The following is a 16,505-nucleotide window of genomic DNA, read 5'->3' as shown; positions in this document are numbered from 1 at the left end:
ACGACACACCCCACAGGGGCGCTGCGCGGCGTGTGCGACGACGCCTTCGTTGCAGCGAGCGAACGAAGCCTTGCGAGCTTGCATGGGATGGACGACGACGCACAGTTTGTGATTCCTGACTTGGACGATGATTCACTGTTTCCTGATATAGAGATTGCGCCGCCACGCCTCCTGTATGGCATGTCCAACGGGTCGTCGTCCACGGAGCCGTGGGCTGCGTCGACGACAGCGACGCTTCCGCCAGCGCCACACTCGCCGTTGGACGAGGGGTCAGGGCCTTCTGGTACCAAGAGTCGAGCTGGTCGCCTACGGCATATTCGGTCCGGCTCGTTGAACGCGGACGAAAGTGCGTCCATCACGACGAAGAGCTCGTCGATGCGATTTGGATCCTCGTTCTCTTCAGCGACCTTGCCGGGCACAGACTACCACCCCTCGCCATCGCGCGCTGTGAGTGGTCATGCTCTTTCCTCGTCGTTCTCGTTCCCTGTAAAGAAAAAGTCGTCGTTTGCGAGTCTGCGTGCTGCCATCAAAGGCCAGCCGTCTCTCCCGTCGTCCACTCAATTCCATGCACCTCAGCCCACGACGCCCAGCGCACGCGACGGCCTCGAAGCGACGTCGCCCTTCTTTGCCGAGTTTGAAGCAGGTGCCTCCTCCAAGAAAATCACTCGGACGCTTACCCTCAGTGACATTACGGCCATGTCGTCGGGCCTTGCGCACGCGACAGGCATGACACGCGCGGCGCGGCGCCATGACAAATCGGCGAGTCAGGCGTCTCTGCCGCCCCATGATACGTCGTCTTCTAGTCCGCTACGTACGCACCGCTCGCGCCATGCGCACAAGGGCTCGCACTTGTCCGAGTACTCCCTGGATGGAGCGCCTGTCTCGCCATCCAGTGTGAGCGTCGCGCCTACCGCCGATGGCCTTTCGTCCCCTGTCGCGCTGCGTGCGCCGGACGATGTGGAGTCCTGGATGCTACAGGGGGATATCAGCTTTGCCTCGACGCGGCCGGATACCTATGCAGCACAACATGTTCTCTACCGCTTTACCAGCATCGCTGACGATGCATTGTATACCGTGCTAAGCGCCCAGCAGGACCATGATGTACTTACGTCCCTCTTCCCTACGGCTGCGCACCGCGTGGCCTGGGACGATCTTCTAGAGTCCATGGCCTCCGTTGCGCAGTACGATCGCTCGACGCTGCAAAACGCGTTGCTTGAATGGCGTACGGATGCGCTGGATGCGCCATCCTCTTCACGGCTTGGACGTCGTCGAACAAGCGATCCCAACATCCTAGCGACGCCGGGCGTCTCAGGCGAGATGCTGCGTCGACGATGTGCGCTTACTGCGACGTACCTTGCATGCTCCGCCTTGCTGCCTACCATTCCGCCAGGCACCAACGACAAAATGGGATTGCATGAAGAGGATCTGCACGAATGGGACGAGTTTCTCGGTGTCATGTTTCAATGCTTGCATCTCTGCTCGGTCGAGCGCGAAAGTGAGCGTGGCTCGTTTGCGCGTCTGCACACGACACTGCAGCAGCACTGTTTCGATATCGTGGCCCGTGTGCTTGGCGCCTTGTCCCGCCACTGCCTCCCGGCGCTGGGCGAGCAGTTTATCGCGATCTTGCGGCAGGCCAATGCCGTGGCTGTCTCGCGCGACAATGAGCTGCTCACGGAAGCCGCTATTCTCGGAATGCGGTACCTCCGCATTACTGTATACCCCATGGAAGCGTTCGAAGCAGGCGCTACGTTCCTTACTACCCTCGCGCAGTTTTTCTCACATGCGCATGGCTACCGTATCAAACGTGCGTTTGCTCGCGTCCTACATACCATCATTGAGCCCGTTGCGCGGTATGCGTCCGCGGAGCTCCTTCATCCTGTATGGGTCTCGGCAATGCACACCATGCTGCCAAAAGCGCAGGGCATGCTGCACCGCTCACGGTACTGGGCTGTTGCGTACCCCCTTTGTGCGGTGATTGTATGTGCTTCGCCGCCCGGGATCATTCTTGAAAAATGGTACAGCTTGGTCGAAATGGGCATGACACGGCACAAGGAGCGCAAAGATACCGAGGTACGCGCTTCGATGCTGCCTGTGGCTGCACAGCTACTTTGGGCGTACCTGTTCCGTTGCCACGAAGGCACCAACCCCACGAAGCGCCGCCTCGACGCGTTCTTCGCGCTCTGCCTTCCCTCCCCACGCTCGTCCCTTCAACCGAGCGACGCGTGCGTGGATGCATGCGTAGATATGCTTTCTCACGCGCTCTTCCGTCAGTTTGAGTATACACGTCCTCTTGTGTTGGAGATGCTACGGCACAAGCAGCTCGATGACAAAGCCGCTGTCCACCAGCCAAACTTGCTGCAGCCTACACGGATGTGCATTGCCATTCGCGCGATTACACAGACCCTCGCATGCTACGTCCAAGGCGAGGCGCCGCTGTTGCCGGGCGGCGAGGTGCTATCGCCCGATGCGTTGGCCACCGAGCCTAGCGACTTTGCGTACCCTAACGCTGAGGTCGGCGAGACGCAGGCCTACTTTCACACACTCATCGCGCGCATTACGTTGGTATGCGACTACATTCTCAAGGACGTCACACTTATGGACGAACGTACACCCGTTGCGCGAGGCTCCTTGGCCCCTGTCATCCATGGCGAACGTGCCTCGCTGGACTTGGAACATTACCAAGTGCGCACGCATGCACATACGCACGGCACGTTCACGGTAGCGTACCTACGCGATCACCAGCCGGCGTTGGACCTGCTTCGGACATGCATTCAGACGTGGCCACGCTGCTTGTCCACCCAAGTGAGCATGGCTACCTGTCATGCCCTGCTGTTTCGGGCCCTGTACAGCGTCGATCCACTCGTACGCCAGGCCAGCGCAGCGACTGTACGGCGATGGGCACAGGCGCAATCTGGCGCCTACCCCATCCTCACGGCGTTTGTGCAGTGGTCATTCCGGCACGATGGCCTGGTATGGGAACTGCATCCTCACGCCGATCTCCTGCTAGGCGCAATTGCGCAGGCCGCCGATTTGATGGTTGAGCTGATGGCATTGTGGTGCGAGCAGCCGGAACCGGCGCCAGAGGGCGAGCATCTTACCTTGGAATCCATCGAGGCGGGTGCGCTTATGCTATTATGTATCCCCAGCGCAACGTTGCGGCAGCATGGCCTCTCCTTGCTGCGGTACGCACAGACCATGGCAGAGCGTCTCCAGCAGCCGTGCGTATACGCTGCTATGCGGCTTGATACACCCTGTACGCAGTACCTGCACACAGACCACTCATGTTTGTCTCTATCGGAACGTGCGCGCATCTCCAAGTGGCAGGATTCAGGCGAGGCGTGTACGCTAGCTCGCCTGGCGTGCACGGCTGAATATGCTTCGCTGTGGATGCATGCACTGCCCCTGTTCCTTGCCGATGTCGTACAGCAGGCACCTGGCACCGCCGCGCGCCTCTCCAATATGCTTCATGGCGCTGCTCATCGCTTAGAGCCGACGGTAGCGGCGATCGCCCAGGTCCGGCGCTCCAGTGCGCCTGCGCCCAACGTGACGCCGCTGATTCGTACGGCATGGCGCTCGTATACTACGGCCTTGTGCACCGTCGCATCGACTGATCCGCCTCCGCCGCCCATCGGAATGCTGATCCCGTACTTAGCTTGTGCGGATCGCGAATGGCAAGACGATGCGACAGATGCCCTCAGTCATATTCATGCGCATGCCTACCCAGCGTTGGTCCATGCGCTGATGGACGCGCTGGACGATACTATGACATCGCAGCGCGTAGCTACTGGCCTGATTCTCGCACAGACGTCGCACTATCTGCCTTGTCCAGACGTGCACGAGGCGTTGGTCGCGTACTTGCAGCGTACTCTGCCGCTCCTACAAGCGGATGCACAGCCGTCCATGGAGCTTTTCCAGCTACGCCGCTGTTTTTGTGTGTTGCTGGCCCATGTATACCCTGCTTTGGACACGACCTTGGCCGAGCAGGCCTTCCCCATTGCGAAGCGGCATCACCTCCTGTCGCTGCTCCATGAATGGCACTCGCTGCAGGACGCCTCGCGACTGGCGGCCCAGCTCTCCGCTGCGATGGAACGATCGAGTCTTTCGAACAACATGCCCAAGGACAAACTCCTCGTTTCGCTGCGGCAAGAGCTACACTGGCTTGCTACACGCGCTGAGCAGGCTATGGCCGTCCTGTGCGCTGCGCCGATGGATACCAGTCCTTCGGTGCACGTGCCGACGATTCTGGCGTGGCTGTGCGAGATGCTCATTGCGCCGCTCGCGTCGTCGCGTGACGCAGGTCGACGCGCTTTGCATGCGCTGCTGGAACACAATGCGCGGCACGAGCCACTTTTGCAGGCGCTTGTGTCACAGTGTTATCGCGACTTGGGGCAGGCCAAAGCATCGCGCACCGCGTTCATGGTGCTGGTACCGATGTATACGCGCGACAATGCGCCTGTCTCGCTGCCCCTCCGCGAAGCCGTATGCCTATCACTCGCGATGCTGGCGCATAGCGACGTGGAAGTCCGTGCCGGTGCGTTGGGCATGCTTGAAGTGACATTGCAGCGGCACCATGACGATGATCAGCTATCGTTAGCTCGGTTCGCGCCTGCTGTGCGATCGATGCAGCTGACCACGTACCTTGACGCGCAAGTTCATCTGAGTCACACCGTGGAATTGCGGGATGATGCCATGACTCCCGCCCTATGCTCAAAAATGCTCGAGGAATGGGCTCGTCAGATGGAGCATGCGCCGCCCTCCGTTCACGCCTCGATTCTCAGCCTCCTGCCGCCATGGATCCCGGCGTTGGACGATCCAGAGGTGGTGCTGCCTACCCTTTCTACCCTGCTTCTTCTGTCACTCATGTACGCGACTGTCCATCCGCAGGCGGTCCATGCCTTATGGCAGCCGATCGGACACGCCGTCTCTGCGCTACCTCATGTCATCGCCTTTTTGCATCGACGTGCTTTGCACTATCGCAGTGTCGAGTTCTTCGACGTGGCACGTCTGGTTCTAGGATGCTTGCCGCCCCCTGCTGTGCCTACCGTGCATCGCTTGCTTCTCTCGCACTTGACAGACGACGGCCTGGTCCCATGGGCGCCGGAGCATGAGCTCATGCTACCGATGGACGCGCATTTGCCTCCGCCTGGCACAGAACTGCCTGCGCTTCCACCCGTGCTGGTGTCCCTCGTGCTCCTGGGCGAGTGTGTTACTGCATCACTGGTCCAGCACGCGTCGTCGTTGGTCCAACTTCTCCAGGCTTTGTGTTTGTACATGGACAATACCCCTGCGTTGCTCCAGTCCCATGTGGTCCGTGCGATGGAGCAGATTCTCAGTGTCCTCGTCCCTCATGCGCGAGCTGATGGCGCCGTATGGGATGCCTTCTACGCTGTGATTCGTGGATCGCGCGATGTATGGGCACGGAAAAACGACGTGCATGTGCCTCCTGTATGGCAGCAGTGGATCGATGTCTTGGTCTCCCTTGCGGAAACGCAAACGCGCTCGTCGTCGTTTCGGTCAACATGGCGTGACAATGCGTCGCATGTGGCCACGCACACTTCGGTGTTGCGCTTAGCATGCCGATCCTTGCAGATTGTACGAGCGTTGCGACCTACCTACACACCCTCGATGCTCCCTATGCTACTAGCGCGTTTGCAAGAGACTGTGGCGTCGCGAGATAGCATGGCGTACACGCTAGAAGCCCTTGCGACGATGCAGGCAATGGCAGCCGAGGCGGATGCTGATACCCTTGTCGCGCTGTATTGGTCGGCGCTGGCATGTACTGATACGCCGCAAGAGCCCGTGTTTGTAGCCTCGCTATCGTTCTGGTCTGTGTGGCTCGAACGTGTATCGACGCTTGATACGGACGTACAGCTAGCCACCTCACAGCCGGCCACATGGGCGACCGATACGCCCAGTTTGCAGCTTTCGTTGTTGCGTGGTCTTCGGTCGGCGCGCATGGACGAGGCTACGTTGCCATTGCTCTTGCGATGGGCCGAGATGCCTTTGTCCGCGCACGTGGAATCCACAGCAGAAGACCGTGCATTGGTCTTGCTTACAGTGGCATTGCCATGGTGTATGGAAACGTGTGAATCTGCCTCGTCGCCGCATGTTGATGCGGCGTGGATCACACGGCTAGGCGATGCTCTTGCGTACTGGGCGCAACAAGCACATCGACCTGACTTGGAGCGAATTGCGACGTCATTAGCGCGGTCCCGATTCCGACGTGCTGATGATCTAGCGCGCCAAGCTGCCTCTTGTCTTATGCAGGGTGCCTCAGCGCCTCAAGCAACGTACCTTTCGACGATGCTCCTTCTTCTCCTGCACAACCAGCGAGAGTGGGTGGCTAAGCATACTCTAGCCGTCTTGCCTCTGCTTTGGCAAGCGCTGCCCGCGCTGCAGATTCATGCCTTTACGTCGCCTGTACCTCTTGATGCGCTGTACAGATGGGCTAAGTCGCCGATTGCCTCGCTGGCTCTGAGTGTCCTTCATCAGCCCATGCTGAGCGACGCGGACTTGGTCTCCAATGCTCCGTCGACGTGGGCAGGCACAGAAGTGTCGCTGCATGCTGGGCGCACAGCGGCGAATATGAAAGCTGTATCGCAGGCGTGGACGCCGCCTGCCCAGCTCACTTCGACGGTGTCGTTTGTGTCTGACGCCCACGCTTCTGTGCCGCCGCCGTCCACGGCCGAACTGGGATGCTTGGCGAGTCAGCTGGACGACTTGGCCCTGTTTTTCGCGCAGGACAGTTCCAGGGACACACCCTCGCCCAAACCATCGCACGATCATGTGGCGAAGATCTTGGCACGGTCAACGTACCAGCGGCGTGAATCCATAATGCCATGGTCTGAGCCTGATACGACGACGATGAGCGACATGTCGTACAATACGACAGCAGGTGACGCCTCCCGCTTTTTCGGCAAAATGTACGAGGGTGTGCCTGCGCCAGCTACGCGCGGCAGCGATCCGTTTGTGCTAGATGTCACTGCTGTGACGTCGGTTCCTGCTACGCCTGGTGGCAGTGGCGGCAGTACCACGTCGCCCTTACCGCCTGTGCCTGCCTTGCCGGCCACTACCGCCTCGCCTGTGGTCGTACCTGTGTCTCGTCCTTTGCACACGCAAACGAGCGAGAGCAGCTTGGATGATCATACCACCTCGCCTCCGTCTCATCATCCTCCATAGCTACTACGACAACAAGCACTACGTATATCAATTCGCCGAGCCACGGCCCACTGCTTGACGTACTGAGCCTTCCGGCAGCGGCGGCAGGGCTGTACCTGCCTTGGTCGGCGCAGGGAGGAAACCCACTGCTACGAGCCAGGCGAGGTAGAGACCCACGAGCTTGGCGTCCACACCGCGCACGACATGGCGCTCCCCAGCCTCGTCGAGCAGCGACGTTGTGTGTGCATCGTCGAGCTCCGCCGACTTGGTCGACGTCGGCAAGTCGTCCAGCACAAAGTGCAAGAGGGGGAAGAGCGCATTGGCTTCGCTCTGCTCGGAGGAGGCCAGCACATGGTTCTCCAGCGCGGCACGCCATGCCAAGTAGTCAATGCGTTCCACCGCCCAGCCATGCGTCGCTAGTGCGCCGAGGAAGTCGTTGTACCGAATCGTCGGGTGCGAAGTGACATGGAACACGGTCGCGTACGTCGTCGCGTGCGTCGGCAGACGCGCTGCCGCGAGCGCCGCGAGCGACGTGACCCGAGCGACGTGGTCCACAGGCACCATATTGATCGTGTTGTCCATATCGGGGATCAAGCCCAGCTGCGCACTGCCCTTGACAAGACGGAAGAGGAAGTCGTCGGTGTTGGTCACAGCCGTCGTGCTATCGCCCACCACGTAGCCGGGACGTACAATGACCGCCGACAGACCCTGCTTGGCCGCGGCCATAATCAGACGCTCAGCGACCCACTTCGACTGGCCATAGCCACTTTGCAGGCCGTGCGCACTACCGCTCAAGTCGTCGTCTTCCGACACACCGCGCAACGGGCCATCGGCCGGCAGCGAGTCAGAGAGGCGAATATAGTGGTCCGTATCGAGGGCCGACGTCGACGATACAAACGCCAGTGTCTTGGGCCGTCCCTGTGTCGTGAGCTCCATCGCTGCGATCGTCGAGAGCACATTCGCCGCACGAAGCTTGGAGTACGGGTACACCCAGTGCACCAACGCACCATTGTGCACAATCACATCCACCTCGTCCGCCATACGCTGCCAATCCGCCTCGCTCAGACCCAAGCGAGGCGACGCCAAGTCACCGAGAATCGCCTCCACACGACCTTCGGCCGCCCATGCGTCGCGCCAGAGACCGCGGCTGGCCAACGCCTCCTGCAGACGCGCTTGCGCGGCGGCTGCATCCTTGGCCCGCGTGTGTACGTACACCTTGCTCACGTCGGCCGTGCGCTTCTCCAGTAGGTCATACAGCACGTACGCGCCCAAAAACCCGGTGCCGCCCGTGAGGAACACGGTGCGTGGGCCACGGGGCTGCGACACGCGCTGGAACGACGTGGGCAGCTGCGCAAGCAATGTCGCCTCGTCTTGCGTGTACACAAGCTCGTGCGTGTCGTGCGCTGTGGGAGTCTCGGCCACGTGTGCCGAGGCCAGGTCGATATGCCCACTTTGCTGCGCGTCCAAGGCGGCGGCCAATTGCGAAAGGGTCGGCGCATCAAAGACCAGGCCGAGCGGGACATGCGTCGCGAATTTCTGGCGCAGTGCAAACACGAGCCGTGTCGCGAGAATGGAGTGGCCACCGAGGTCAAAGAACGACTCGTCCAGCGGCACAGGGTCGCTCACACCCGGCAGCAGTTCCTTCCACACGTCCGCAATCGCTGACTCGGTCGCTGTGCGCTGCGCCTGCGACGTCGATGAGGCATGAGCGACTTGCGCCATGCGCTGCGCCAGGACTGTATCAGGGAACGGCAAGACAGGCTTGTCGATCTTGCCGTTCGGGTTCAGAGGCATCTTGGCCAGCGGCACATACAGCGTCGGCACCGAGTACGTCGGCAGCTTCTGCTTCAGGTACTCACGAATGTCCTTGATCAGACGGTTGTATCGACGAATACGACGCAGCGTCTCGCCCGCCGCGCCCGCCGGCAGATCCACGTCGTCCACGGCCGTTTCCTCCGACGCCTCCGACGCCTCGTCGTCGTGCGGCACAAAGTACGACACAAGGACCTTTTCTTCGTCCTTGTCACGGCGCACCAATGTGACATTCTCACGCACGCGCGGGTGGCGCGATAGGTGCGTATCAATCTCTCCCAGCTCAATACGGAACCCACGGATCTTGATCTGGTCGTCAGCACGGCCCGTGCACTCTACTGTGCCATCCGGCAAGTAGCGACCCAAGTCGCCTGTGCGGTACAAACGATCACGTGGTCCTTTCCAGTACGCGCCTTCAGGCGTGCCTTGCAGCGTATCCGGGATGACAAGGTCCGGCGCGAGCCAGTTGGTCATGAACTTCTCTGCAGTGACCTCCGGGGGACCCAGGTAGCCTTCCGACAAGCCGCCCGAGCGCACATAGATCTCGCCCATCTCGCCCACAGCACACGTCTCATGACGTGCGTTCCGGTTGACGACAAGCAGCTGCACGTCAATCATGCCCTGACCTGCGGGCATCGTATCTTTTTGCGTCTCCAGGAACGCAGGCGCCTCGCTCGCCGGGGGAATGGCAAAGTACGACACGGCCCGCTGCGTCTCGGTGGTGCCGTACATGTTGATAATACGCACATTCGCAGCGAATGATTGCAGGCGTGTGCAGTCACGCTTCGTGAGAATGTCGCCCACAAAGAACGCATTGCGCAGCGCAGGAATCTCAGCTGTGGCCTGCGCGGCAAGCAGCTGACCCATAGCTGGCGTCAGGTGCGTCACAGTCGCGCCTGACGCCGCCATCCACTCGGCCAAGCGGCCTGGCGTCCCGATATCGTCGGCCGTGGGAATGTGCAGCTCAGCACCGAAGAACAGCGGCGTGAACATATCACGCTGGATCGGGTCGTGCGCAATACCACTGAGCATAGTGAAGCGGTCCTTGTCGCTCAAACCAAACCGCTCGCCCATCCACGGGAAAAAGTGCGTAAGACTGTAATGACGGCCCTGCACGCCCTTCGGAATACCCGTCGAGCCTGACGTGAACGAGAGCGTCGCTACACTATCCGGGCCCAGCAACACACCTGACGACGTGCTGGCCAGCGACTGTGTCGACGCCAAGACGTCCTCGCCTTGCACAGTCCCGCCCACCAAGGTACCATCCGCCTTCAATTCAAGCGCCGGAATCTCCAAGCGCAGCTCCAGCTCGGTCTCAATGCACGCACGCACTTGCTCGTGAATCGCACCGGCCTTCGCTAGCACGACCAGAGCACGTGGCCGAGCCACTTGCAAGTAAATGTTCTGGCGACTAGGTGGGTACGTCGGATCAATCACACTGAACGTCGCGCCGGCTTTCAGCACACCCAGCACAGCCACCACAAGGTCCACACCTCGATACGCGTACACCGTCACCACCTCCTGGCGCTGCACACCCGCTTGCAAGAGGCGATGCGCAACCACATTACTCGCACGATCCAATTCACCATACGTCACTGTGCGAAGAGCCTGGGCCGGAGGCGGAAGAGCGCCCTCCGTAGGACTGCTGGGCACACTCTCTACCAGGCAGCGGCGGTCAGGGAACTGCGCCGCGTTGCGCTCAAAAATGCTGGTAATACTACCACGGAAACCGCACCAGTCCAGGTCCTTGCGTGGGTCAGGCAATGAGTTCGCTTCCGCCTCGGTACGAATTACAATGTGGCCCACTGGCGTCATGGGCATTTTCGCTGCCGCGCGAATCAGCTGCTCAAACTGCGCAAGAATGCCCTCCATGCGCTGACCCGAGAAAAGCAGCGCATTGTACGCCAAGTGCAGTGCCAAGGGCGCGCCGCTTGTGCTGCGCAGCGACACGTTGTCCGTCGCCTGCGTAGGACCTGCCTCCGCATCGACTGTGGCATCGGGCGGCGTCACAAACAGAGACAGATCGGTAGTGACATTGGTCCGCTGCAAAAAGTGGTGTAGTGACTTGGTCTCATCAAAGAAACGCACACGGAACATGACCTCGTTCGTAGCGCCACCATCGTCAGCAGCGCGATCAGCCTCGAGACGCCTAAGTAGGTCTTCATAAGGAACATAGTGACGAATCGCTTCCGCCTCAACCACCTGCAGATGCTTGACCACCTGCCAGAAAGTATGGTCCGGCTCAAGCTGGACACGGAGCACGATGGGCTCACCCGTATGCGGATGGTTCGACGCTACGACAATGTCGGTATCACATGTGTACCGGTGAATCAGCACCACAAGCGCAGCAAGAAGGAGATGCACGGCACTTGGGCTGCCTCCATTATCATCGTGGGCTTCACCATCGTCGTACTGAGCGAGGCGGTACAATGTGTCACACAGCGCTGGCGAAAGGACTTTCGACTTCACCGCATGCACAACACGGTTGGTGGCGGGGCGTGGGTAGTCTAGTGGTAGTGCCAGTCGTGGAAGACTGCGAAGATTTTGCGACCAGTACTGCAGACTAGCGTCAGGTCGTTCTGACCCAGTCTCGTTGGGCATTGTGGTCGTTCCGAAGAAGCGTGGCTCTCCCACGAAGGTGTGTCACTGGCTTGGCCTGCATCATCACGTGGCACTCCGCACGATGGGCGACGAGTTTCACACTGGCCTCCTTCCTCCACTTGTCGCTGGCGCTCGACCCTATGTGGTGGCCATGGAAGCAGAAGGAGCCAGCGGCGCCTCAGGCCTCCGCAGTTGTGAGCATCAGTACGCCTACCGCGTCCGTGGAAACACCAGCACAGACCCTACCTTCCCAAGCACCGCCGCCCTATGAATCTGATATACCCGATTTCGACGATAAGCCTGAACCCATTGTCATGCCCTTCAGTACCCTTCTTGTGACATCCGCCTTTGGCATGGGCTTCTTCTCAGGATTCTTGCAAGGCGCTCGTCATACAGCCCTAGTATTTCTCGCTGAAAATGCACACCGTCGCCCAGAAACAGTGCAGGGCTGGTACTTCTATAACAAGACCAAATACTACCGCATGCTCCTCGGTGGATTCCAACGCGGCGCAGGTACAGGTCTGCGTCTCGCCGGATGGGTTGGCGGATGGTGTTTGCTAGACGTGTTGACAGAGAGCGGGCGCAAGTACTGGGCTGAGCAGCGAAACAGGCCCATCATGCCATCTCATGAGGCGCTTGACGCATACCGCTTGGGGCACTGGTTCGACGGAAGTGTCGCTGGTTTTGCTACAGGGCTTATTGGCGCGGTATCCTGTACGTACGAAACTCCACTACTAACCACAGACCGCGTATCAGCTCCCACTGTACCGCGTATGGTCCTTTTAGGTACAGTCGCTGGCGCTACGACCGGCGCCCTACGTGATGTTCGGCACCATCTCATGCATGGACATGAAGCTATCCAATAGCGTTCATAGCGAGCAGCTTTACTTGCGTGCAGCTACACGGGCCTCTGCATCGGCATAGAAGGTTTTTTGGCGCTCTTCCAGCACACGACGTTTGTTGAAGTAGTCAATCAGTCGGTTAGTAGGCCAGCAACGTACCCAGCTATGCGCACAGCTTCCCTCGTAGGCATTCCTTTCCGTCACACATGGATCGGTACGACGCTCCTCTTCCGCGATCTTGGCACGTTCAGCAGCGCTGCGTGATGGTTCCGCAAACTTGCCCTGCCCCAAAGGGCCCTTCGTATCTGACATATCTGTTCCAGGGGGCACAAGAATCGAGTTCTTGGCTAGGCACGCATAGTACAAGTCGCGGTTGTCCCAGCAGCGCTGACGATTTGATCGAGTCGGTGCGACGTTCGACATGGTCAAAGCGTAAAGTGACGAAGCGATACGCTGGGGCATGTCGGCCGATGCCCATCTCCACATAACTTGCGGTAGCATGCAGCCACAGCATGTGTCGATCGATGATACAGGTTCCAGTGCATGTAGATGATGAAGCTATGGCATAGTTCTATCGGTACCATGTACGTAGGAGACGCCCTCGTATAAGATACGTCGCTACCAATTTTTTCAGCGCTCGTTCTGCGATGATGCATTTTTTCTGCCCTCCACCATAAAAAGCAGGACTGCGAAGGTCCTCGGCGTATGCTTCTTCGTGGCAGACTCTCACGTCGGACGTTGAGCACCATGTCGCAGATCCATACGAAGATATTGTCCGTACCACATACGCCTGTGGCAAGTACGCCCGCCGATTTTGGGCTGACGTTTCGCGATCAAGCTGCCTCACCTAACTCGCCCTGGCGTGAACCCTGCGAATCGCTGCGCGTCGATTTTACGAACCCCGTCGCTCAAAACACACTAACTACAGCGGCATCTCATCTTCGCAAGGGAGAACTAGTGGCTTTCCCTACAGAAACCGTGTACGGCCTCGGCGCCTGCGCATTGTGGCCCACATCCGCTCAGCGCATTTATGCCGCGAAAAATCGACCAGCGGACAACCCTCTCATTGTGCATATCAGTGACCGACAAATGCTACGGCAGCTCGTACCGGACAATTATGAATTCAGTCCTGCGTGTGAAGCACTTATGAATGCATTTTGGCCTGGACCTCTTACCTTGCTCTTCCCTGTGGGAACGACTCTGGACGGTAGCCCTCGAGTGCCATCCACTGTTACTTGCGGGCAGCCTACAGTGGGCGTCCGGATGCCCTCGCACCCTGTTGCCCGCGCTCTAATTGCTTTGGCTGGTGTACCAGTCGCAGCGCCATCGGCCAATGCGTCCGGTCGTCCATCGCCTACGGCGGCAGACCATGTCTACACCGATCTAAGTCCACGACACGTCCTTTCGTACATTGTTGATGGCGGAGAGTGCAGCATCGGCTTGGAGAGTACTGTGGTAGATGCCACTACTGCGCCAGGTGAGGTCCGTGTCTTACGTCCTGGCGGCGTATCCACGGAGCAAATCGCTGCGGTGCTGTCTCAGAGCGGCCTCACAACGCAAGGCCTTCAATTGCGGGTGTACGGCAAAGACATGGCACGAAATGCCGCGCAAGAAGCTGCGCCTACGACGCCCGGCATGAAATATCGGCACTACTCGCCCGAGGCACGTGTGATCCTTCTTCAGTGCCACAGTAATGATACCGCCCCTACCTTGATGCAGTTACTGCAGGACGCCAAGGCGACCATGGCACTACCACATGATTTGCGTGTGGGCCTACTTTGCGCTACAGACTCCCCTATTCTTTCGGCCCTGCCGGACGATGACCTCCGGACTTGGGCCAGCCAACCAAGTTCTTCACGTCTTTCTCCTGTCCTTCATATTGATGGAATACAACTGTGTGTCTATTCTATGGGAGAAAAGTCTTCACCTGCTATCGCCGCGCAGCGCCTATTTGACGGACTTCGCTCCTTAGATGCCCTTGTGCCATGGGATGGCGCCCCCGGCGCGTGTGATTTGATTCTGGCAGAGGCCATTCCTGAAGAGGGTGTAGGTCTCGCCGTAATGAACCGATTGAACAAAGCTGCTAGTACTACCGCGGCGATCTGCATGCAGTAAAAGAATGAATGGTTCCATGCCATAGACCCATGTGTATAGTACTATGTGGCAACATGCAACGAAGAGTTATGCAGCTTCGAATCCTTCTTTACATCGTTTTTGGTCTTATCCATGCGTTTTCGTCGCTCCAGAATTGAGGCACCGTCCAAAGAGAGAGAAAAGGCGCCAACATTGGCCCCGAGGCCCTTGGGTATGGTATTGGTCTTCTGTTGCGCCGCACGCTTATCGGAAATGATCTTGGCAGCCACATGACCATGCCGTCGTTGTGCTGCAGAGATATCGTAGCCAGTCGCGTCCAAATGATTGTATCCTAGTGTATGCCAGCCTTGCTGCTGTTTCTGTTGACCCTGGTATCGCTGTGCTTGACGCGACTCTTCTTCAATGCGGTGCACAGCAAACGAGACATCGAAAGCTTCGCGAAGGTAGTTTTTGTTGACATGCCGCCGCCCTTCATCTGCATACTCACCCACCTGCAAAGAGGCAAGGAGGGGTGAGTCAGCAATGGAGTTAAAGTCGCCAAGCCACTCCTTCTTGGTGGTCGAGGCGCCAGGCGTAAACGCCGCCTGGAAGGGCGCACGGCCTGCCTCCGAGTCCGGTACAGCACCTGCCTTGATCCATGGATGCTCAAAGAAATCGCGAATGGTAAGTCGCTTGGTCACATCCACACAAAGCAGCTTGGAGACGAGGTCCTTGGCCATATCACTAATGTCATCCCACCATGGGCTCAAAAACGAATACTGGCCACGCGAGACTTTGTCAGAGAGTGTCTTGATTGATTCATCATAAAAGGGCGGGAATCCACAAAGAAGTGTATAAAGAACGCATCCCAGGGCCCACATGTCCACACTGTGCGAGTAATGTTCGTCGCGCACGATTTCCGGCGCAGCGTACCCTACCGTACCGCAAGGAGTTTTTGTGCTTTCTGTCCACACAATCTTGCTCAAGCCGAAATCCGCAATCTTCACTCGACCGATACCACCACCACCCACACCAGGGATGAATTCACCCTCGTCCTCTTTATCCTCGTCGTAAGGCCGCTTCACTTCATTCGCTGACGGAATAAAGTCAATCTTCTCGAACAACAAATTTTCAGGCTTGATATCGCGATGAACAATGCCACACTCTTCATGCATATATTGAATGCCCTTTGCCACCTGATAGATGATGTGCCGGGACAATGGCTCACTCATGTATGTTAGCTTTACAATTTGGTCGAAGAGTTCGCCACCATCCAAGAGCTCTAAAACAAGGAAACAATATTCGTCCCACTCGATAAAGTCCACCAATTGCACAATCGAGTCGTGTCGCAAACGGCGCATAATTTGCACTTCCTGCAGGATGGTCTTGCGATCTGTCGCACGGTTCTGTTCCCGAATGGAAGGGTCCAGCGCTGTGTCGCCGTGTTCGTTGCTCTTGCGGACCACCTTGACAGCGACCGTCGCGCCTGTCTTGCGGTCAAATGCCTTAAATACCACAGAAAACGTGCCGTCACCCAGCTTTTCGGTCAGCACATAGCGGTCAGGTAGCCCCTCGTACTCTGCTACCGGCCGCAATCGTTCTTCTTCAGCCGCTAAGTGATCGGCTTGTGCTTGAGCAAGAAGTTGCGAGGCTGTCATGGTAGACGAGTCCACGCTGCGATGTGAATCGTCGTGGCCAGACACAATGGTCGGCTTCGCAGTCGCTGTGGCGACGGTAGCAGGCACGCTCCGTTGAATGGAGATGGAGGCGGCCGTCGGCGCGTCCCCGTCCATCTCTTGTATATGTGGGGATATACAAAAGAAGGAGGACGGAAGGGAGGGAGCAAAGAGAGACCCTGAATTCAAGGTTTAGCGCTAGATGCCTGTTGGCTGACCCTGCCACGCGGAGATTCAATCGCTTGCTCGTTTTTTCTTTCATCAAGTTACCGAATGGGGCAGCCCGCTTGGACCGCGGGCACTGCGCCAAAAAAAAAACGCACCTATGCTCACGTGCCTCTGA

The 16,505-nt window shown here is 58.6% G+C and overlaps 6 protein-coding genes across 6 annotated transcripts; 3 read left to right on the top strand and 3 right to left on the bottom strand.

Moving 5' to 3' along the window:
* Positions 1–87: 87 nt before the first annotated feature.
* On the top strand, positions 88–7,179 carry Malapachy_0900 (tao3-transcriptional activator of och1; the record flags this gene model as incomplete). The annotated part of the gene is made up of 1 exon (XM_018135412.1): positions 88–7,179. One exon carries the CDS (start codon positions 88–90, stop codon positions 7,177–7,179), a length of 7,092 nt encoding a protein of 2,363 aa, XP_017992746.1.
* A 27-nt stretch (positions 7,180–7,206) lies between these two features.
* Malapachy_0855 (alpha-aminoadipate reductase lys1p) lies at positions 7,207–11,571 on the bottom strand (the record flags this gene model as incomplete). Its single annotated transcript, XM_018135368.1, has 1 exon — positions 7,207–11,571. The coding sequence occupies one exon, from the start codon at positions 11,569–11,571 to the stop codon at positions 7,207–7,209; it is 4,365 nt and encodes a 1,454-aa protein (XP_017992653.1).
* A 140-nt stretch (positions 11,572–11,711) lies between these two features.
* Positions 11,712–12,437, top strand: Malapachy_0876 (hypothetical protein; the record flags this gene model as incomplete). Its single annotated transcript, XM_018135389.1, has 2 exons — positions 11,712–12,285; positions 12,364–12,437. The coding sequence occupies 2 exons, from the start codon at positions 11,712–11,714 to the stop codon at positions 12,435–12,437; spliced, it is 648 nt and encodes a 215-aa protein (XP_017992756.1).
* An 18-nt stretch (positions 12,438–12,455) lies between these two features.
* Malapachy_0899 (cytochrome c subunit vib) lies at positions 12,456–12,836 on the bottom strand (the record flags this gene model as incomplete). The annotated part of the gene is made up of 1 exon (XM_018135411.1): positions 12,456–12,836. The coding sequence occupies one exon, from the start codon at positions 12,834–12,836 to the stop codon at positions 12,456–12,458; it is 381 nt and encodes a 126-aa protein (XP_017992216.1).
* A 324-nt stretch (positions 12,837–13,160) lies between these two features.
* Positions 13,161–14,528, top strand: Malapachy_0871 (translation factor; the record flags this gene model as incomplete). Its single annotated transcript, XM_018135384.1, has 1 exon — positions 13,161–14,528. One exon carries the CDS (start codon positions 13,161–13,163, stop codon positions 14,526–14,528), a length of 1,368 nt encoding a protein of 455 aa, XP_017992759.1.
* A 41-nt stretch (positions 14,529–14,569) lies between these two features.
* On the bottom strand, positions 14,570–16,279 carry Malapachy_0897 (serine threonine-protein kinase; the record flags this gene model as incomplete). The annotated part of the gene is made up of 2 exons (XM_018135409.1): positions 14,570–15,112; positions 16,190–16,279. The coding sequence occupies 2 exons, from the start codon at positions 16,277–16,279 to the stop codon at positions 14,570–14,572; spliced, it is 633 nt and encodes a 210-aa protein (XP_017992208.1).
* Between the last annotated feature and the right edge of the window lie 226 nt (positions 16,280–16,505).

The sequence above is a fragment of the Malassezia pachydermatis genome, assembly GCF_001278385.1.
Source record: "Malassezia pachydermatis strain CBS 1879 chromosome Unknown scaffold3, whole genome shotgun sequence".
NCBI lineage: Eukaryota > Fungi > Basidiomycota > Malasseziomycetes > Malasseziales > Malasseziaceae > Malassezia > Malassezia pachydermatis.
Note: the sequence above shows the minus strand (reverse complement) of the source record. Positions and strands in the feature narration are given on the sequence as shown.